The following is a 6,341-nucleotide window of genomic DNA, read 5'->3' as shown; positions in this document are numbered from 1 at the left end:
TGCTTCAAGCACTGTGAGTATAGCTTGTTCTAGTAAACTTCCAGTGCACTAACATTATTCTTATTGTAATAAAAATTTCCACTGCAACTTTTGTGGTTCCTTGTTTCTAACTAAATTTTCTATTTAAAGACCTTTTGCTGCCCGACTTCAGGCATGCTTCTTGTTTGCACACAATGCTAAATGAGGCTATTGATGTTGAGTGTGATGCAAACATCACAAACATGACAAGGCACCGCTGTTTGCCGCCGACTGTTCTGTTGGTCACAAGGAGGTTGCGACATGTGTAGAGCTTATCCATGATCATCTGTTCAGCACGCGTTGCGACTTTGGCAAGACAGAAGTGAAAATAGTGTTGCTGTAACTGATGCTTTGAAGTATCCACGCTTCCTCAGATTTATGTTTGTTTAGTTCAGATAGTTTACTGCAATAGAACCATGCTTCAAAATATCCATTCTTAAGCATCCAATGTTTCTATATATGTATTTTGAAGCTTCTTTCTAGTACTAGTTGTTGCTTCCTACCTTCTATTCGGATGCATGGTGCCTAAACTTTTTATGCTTCAAAGGTGCTCAAAGGTTGCTGGCACTGCCCGGGTGACGTGCTGGCCAGCGGGATCGTCGAGTTCAACAATGGGGGGGCACTAGTGGCATGCAGACGAGTCACGATTGATGGCAAGCACACGAATCAACAATGGGAACTGGTGGCAAAAATCCCATTGGCGATGGAGACCTTTGGCACCATACAACCTAGCTCAAGATGATTGGGATTCTTGCTTCCTAATACTTCGAAATAGCATGCAACACAACTGCATCATTAAGCTTCAAGAAGCAAGTACGAAGCATATGTCGCTTAGAAAACGGAAACGACATGGCCGGATGTCAATGTTTACGACAGCATAGAAGAATCTAGTAGGAAGCATGTGGCAAAATAAATAGGAATATTTGTGATTACTGACCTTACAAAAAATTGTTGTAACTATAATTTGATTTGTTTTCTCCTATATAGAAGCAAACTCACCCTAGGACGAAGCAGAAGGCCGAGAGAGTGCAGAAGGCCGCAGCAACCGTCGGCCCCAGTTGACAGTGAGGGACCGCCGAAACGCAGAGACAACTCCACTCCCTCTTCCTCATGACCCTTCGGCTTTGTTTGGTTGGCAATGGAAATAGAACCACTAAAATTGCTGGCACAAAAAAAGTCATCAGGCATGATGCAAGTAGGATGAAAAACGAAAAATGGCCAGAGGTTACTAGCTTTTCAAAAAAAAAAACTCATGCAAGGAGCATATTGGTGCGAGGCAAACCTGCAATCTGCATCGCTTTTAGAGAAGGGCTGGCCGAGGCTTGGGCCGGTTGGGGCTTCAGCAGCGTGTATCACCGTAAGGCCATGATGGTTGCGACTTGCGAGTATATTTAGAAAAAATGCCATTTCAAGATGATTAGATCAACTAGTCAGAAACCAGCGCACCCGCACATTAGAAAGTACGAAATTTTGCCATGATAATTGAGTGTCATATTCTGAACTTGGCATTCAGGACTTAACGATCCAGCTACAGTTACTCCACTGCCCCTGTTAACTGAACTTCACACTTGAGGGTTCAGCTTCTAAAATAACTTGACACTTGACAATCATGACTCAATACCATGCATAATGCCGAATGATTAACCGGCTTTCTTAGCTCGCACTGCACACACACTTGGGCTTTTGTTCACCAGCATTGCCTTGTTCAGCAAGTTCACGGCGATAGGAATAGCTCATACTATACGTATACTATGGTATTGATGTAAATGCTCAGAAAGTTGATCGATTTGACATTTTAAGCAACCGTACAAATTGATGATAAACAAAATGCAACATTTCAAACATTCACTTCTAGCTAGCCCTTTTCCACAACGCACCTAAACATTCTCTAGAGGCGGCGGAGATTCGGGGAGATTAGGAACGGCGATGATCGGGCTCCGCACAACATGCTTCGCCGACACCCAGCTCAAGCTTCCCTCCACGTGTCCTTGTCCGTGAACGTCCTTGCCACTCACCGACACGGTGAACGTCTTCTTCTCCCCAGCCTTGGAGAACACCAGTTTGTTCGGGGCAACATGTACCATGACCGATTTGGGCATGTCCAACCTCACGGTGTACGTCGATGCTGGCGGCCCTACATTCGTCACTGTCCGGTTCACGCTGAAGGTTGTTGACTTCAATGGCACAGTTATGGTCGGGTAGTTGAGTTGCATGTCTTTGACCTTGGGGAGCTTCGCGCAAGTCGATCTCTTGTCGCGCACGAAGGTTGCCAGGCCTTCGTCGCCGAGGAGCCAGCAGATGTAACCAGCATAGTCGGTGACATCCATGTCATACACCAGGCCAGGGTCGGCGGCTCTCGCCGGATTCACATGCCCCGCGCCTTTCGCGTATGCGTCGGCTTTCCTGTGATTCTCGTCCAAGATCGAGCCGCCAGTGCTGTTAACAGCGTCCGCCGTCGTCAAGATGGCCGACTTGACGGCCGCCGGGGACCAATCTGGATGCAAGCTCTTGATAAGCGCGGCGACGCCACTGATGTGTGGTGTTGCCATCGATGTGCCGGACAAGATGTTGAAAGGGCCTATTATAGAGTCCGTTCCCGGCGGCCATGCGGCAAGGATGTTGAGCCCCGGCGCCAATATGTCCGGTTTGAGCACGCCGGGGATGTCGATGCTTGGACCTCGGGAAGAGAACGATGCCACCACAGGGGCCGGATGGACGCCAAGCAGTGTGTTGTGGTACGAGAAAATGGCACCCGCCGAGCTGTTTGTCGTCGATGTCGCGTAAGCTCTGAGGATGGCGCCATCGTTCGTGCTCACCTGCACCACACTGGAGTTGTAATCCTCAAGCTCAATCGTGTATCCGTTGGATTCACCGTTCAATAGCACTACGCCGGCCGCGCCGGCACTCATTATGTTGTCGATGTTCTCCCGGGTAGTATCCGTTTCACAGACCACGATCTTCTCACTGACGACATGGTTATCCATGTAGTCAAACTTGCCTCGTTCTTCGGAGTAGAGGAGCGGGTACATCTTTGACCTCGGCTTTGCCACCTGGCTAAGCCCTTCTACATGGATGCACTTGCCATTGCTGAGATTCACGCCGACGTCGAAGCTCCGATCCACCGAGCTAGCACCGACTGTGAGGATCCATGGTGCATCATTGTTTACTGAGTATGGATCGGGTCCTTCGTTACCACCCGTGGAAACCACGACGATGCCCTTTGATATGGCACTGAATGTGCTGATGGCGATGGGGTCTTTATCGAACCTGAGGCTGCCAAGATGGCCAATGGAGAGTGAGAGCACGTCCACCCCATCCTTGATGGCTGCGTCGAGGCCGGCCACTATGGCGGAATCATTACATTCTCCATCAGCGCACACCTTGTACATGGCGATGTGGGCACCAGGAGCAACTCCTGATGCGGTGCCCGCTCCCATACCATGATACGACGCGTCGATGACGAAGTTACCGGCTGCCGTGGATGAGGTGTGCGTCCCATGCCCCTGTTGGTCGCTAGGGTCATCATCTTCTTCGAGGAATGACTGTGCACCGATGAGCTTGTTGTTGCACCGGGTCGCCATGCATGATCCCTTCCACCTTGCCGGGGGCGGCGTGATGTTGTCACCATCAAATGAAGGGTGGTCCGCGTAGATGCCGCTATCGAGCAACCCAATGATGACTCCCTTCCCGTAGCTAGCGTCGCTCCAGATCCCGGTGCCGTTCCTGAGCCCAAGGAACTTTGGAGTGTGTGTGGTCATGAGGTGCCGTGTTTGGTCCCTAAACGCACGCACGAACCCCGGATTCTTCGCAACTGCGTTGAGCTCCCGGGCAGTGAACCTTGCGGCGAAGCCGCTAAACACCTCAGTGTAGGAGTGCACAATAGGTGACTTGCCTGAGTCGCCGTCGCGTGATTTGGGCAAGAAAGACTCATACCAATGACGGTACATGTCTTCATCGGCATTCAAGGGTGTGGGAGGTGGCTCGACGAGCACAATGTAGGTGTGCTGGATAGACTTATTGTTGGCACCATGTATGGGTGCAGGAGAGAAGGTGGCAATCAGTAGAAGCGATACTAAGAGGTTGGCCAATGATGCCATTATACAACACCTAGTCGGGAAAGAAGATGATGGTGATTCTTTTCCAGCACCCGGTGTTCTTAATTTATATCCCATCCATGGTAATGTTGTAATAGTTTTCTAATAAATGAGATATATGATCTTGCCATATCTTGTTTTAAGATTAATTGCATGTAGGCGATATGCATATGTTAGTGGCTTACTGCTAATGGCCATAGTGAGAAGAAATTACCAACCTATTAACGTGGCATAGTGTGTACTGGGATGAAATCTCCAAGCTATTAATTGCATATCCTATTAATATTAGTAAATATGTTACGTGCATTTCGCGCGTATATTGGTAGAAACTAATTGCATGTTGATATTATGTAGGATATTAATTGTATGTTGATATTAGGTAATATATTAATTACATGCTTAATTATGTGATTAGAGTTATTATTAATATTCAGTATCATATTTATTATACGCTAAACATGTTGAGCGCTCGTCATCGGATCAATCTAGGTCCTTGAATTGACATGCATGTATTGATGGCCGAGATTAGTTGGATCTACCCCTTTGTGTATTTTTATATTTGTACTATATACTATACTAGTAATCGTGTATGTGCAATGCAATTTATTATTAGGAAACATATTTTGAGGATATACTCCCTCCGAGAGAGAGGACCCGGCATAGTTTCCAGCGGAAAACCCGGACGCCTCACAGGCGGCGATTAGGGTTTCACGCGTGGACCTGCGGCGCCCGCTGATCGGATCGGCGGGGCGAGATCTCACCGCCGGAGAGGAAGATGGCTTCCCCAGCTTCCTCATCGGCGAACAATGGATCTGGTGGTGCCGGTTCCTTGTCACCCAACTCGGCAAGGGCTCGGTCGGCGGAGGCGCTAGGGAAACTCGACATAACTGAAGAGGAGGCCACGCCATTGGTAATAGACGATCGGGAGGAGGGTGATCAGCAGAAGTGGATGATCGTCGGGAAGGTGCTGAACCGCAACAATCTTCATATCCAAACCATCTCCAACGCCCTCCGTCCCGCCTGGGGAAACCCTAAGGGGTTAGAATTCCGATCTATCGGAGTCAACATGTTTGTGGCGGAGTTCGCTGCCCAGAGAGATCACGATCGCGTCTGGGAAGGTTCCCCGTGGCACATTAGCAAGCATGTAGTGATCCTAACCGAGTTCGACGACTGCATGAAGCCGTCTGAACTAAAGTTCGACCGTCTACAAGTTTGGGCTAGGGTAGTTAACCTGCCTTTTAATCTGCGAAGTGACTCATGGGGAACGGCGATTGCAAAGCAGATAGATAAGCAAGCATCACAAGTTCGGTTTGATCATGTTGGAGGCTTCCTCAGAGCCCGTGTTATGTTAGAGATCAGCAAACCCTTGAGGCGCTGGATCCTGATCGAATCGGCCAGACGCAAGAGCACCGATCTGTACAACATTCAATACGAGAACATCCCACACTTTTGTTTTTCGTGCGGTCGTCTGGGCCACAGCGATCTCTTCTGTCCCACTCCGGGAACCCGCGACGCCAATGGTGATCTTCCGTTTGGCAAGGGTCTCCGGCCACAGGAGGATTAGAAGAAGGCAAGCTCTAGCCAGGACTCAAACAGAGAGCAAGACACTACCCGGGGTTCAAGGCAAGACGCCAAGCAGTCCAGTAAAGCTAAGGAGCAGACAAATAAGGTGAACTCTCTAGTTAAGAACAATAGGAACAAACGTAAGGGGGGAGATGGCGCAAATAAAGTGTACAGGAGGATTGAGCCCAATTCCTCAAAATCTCCTGTCGAGGAAAGCAACAAGCAGCGGCTACTGATTTGTGGAGTTCTGGTGGCTGAGACTACCGAGGCTGAAGAGGATGATGAAGCAGCTGTAAGGGAACGCAAAAAGAAAAGGCCTACACCTGAAAATTCTGGGACCTCGGCAGCGGCTGCCACGCAGCCCTGCCCGTCCCAATGAATTGTATTAGCTGGAACTGTCGAGGGCTTGGGAACCCTGAGACAGTTCGCGAGCTTCGCAATATAGTGAAGCAAGAAGGTCCCGCCCTTCTCTTTGTTATGGAAACGAAGATTAAGGGTAAACAAGTGGAGAACCTGAAATCTGTTCTAGGTTTTCAAGGTTGTTTTGCGGTGGATAGCACCGGTTTAAGTGGTGGCATCGGCTTGTTTTGGAATGATGAAGTACATGTTGAACTAAAAAACTACAGCCGAGCGCACATTGATGTAAAAGTCAAGAGGAGAGATGAT

General features: G+C 48.9%; 1 protein-coding gene across 1 annotated transcript; it reads right to left on the bottom strand.

Moving 5' to 3' along the window:
* Positions 1-1,872: 1,872 nt before the first annotated feature.
* Positions 1,873-4,121, bottom strand: LOC125516270 (subtilisin-like protease). The gene has a single exon (XM_048681747.1). It carries the CDS (start codon positions 4,113-4,115, stop codon positions 1,896-1,898), a length of 2,220 nt encoding a protein of 739 aa, XP_048537704.1. The 5' UTR covers positions 4,116-4,121; the 3' UTR covers positions 1,873-1,895.
* Positions 4,122-6,341: the final 2,220 nt, after the last annotated feature.

Source organism: Triticum urartu, chromosome 6 (genome assembly GCF_003073215.2).
Source record: "Triticum urartu cultivar G1812 chromosome 6, Tu2.1, whole genome shotgun sequence".
Classification (NCBI taxonomy): Eukaryota; Viridiplantae; Streptophyta; class Magnoliopsida; order Poales; family Poaceae; genus Triticum; species Triticum urartu.
Note: the sequence above shows the minus strand (reverse complement) of the source record. Positions and strands in the feature narration are given on the sequence as shown.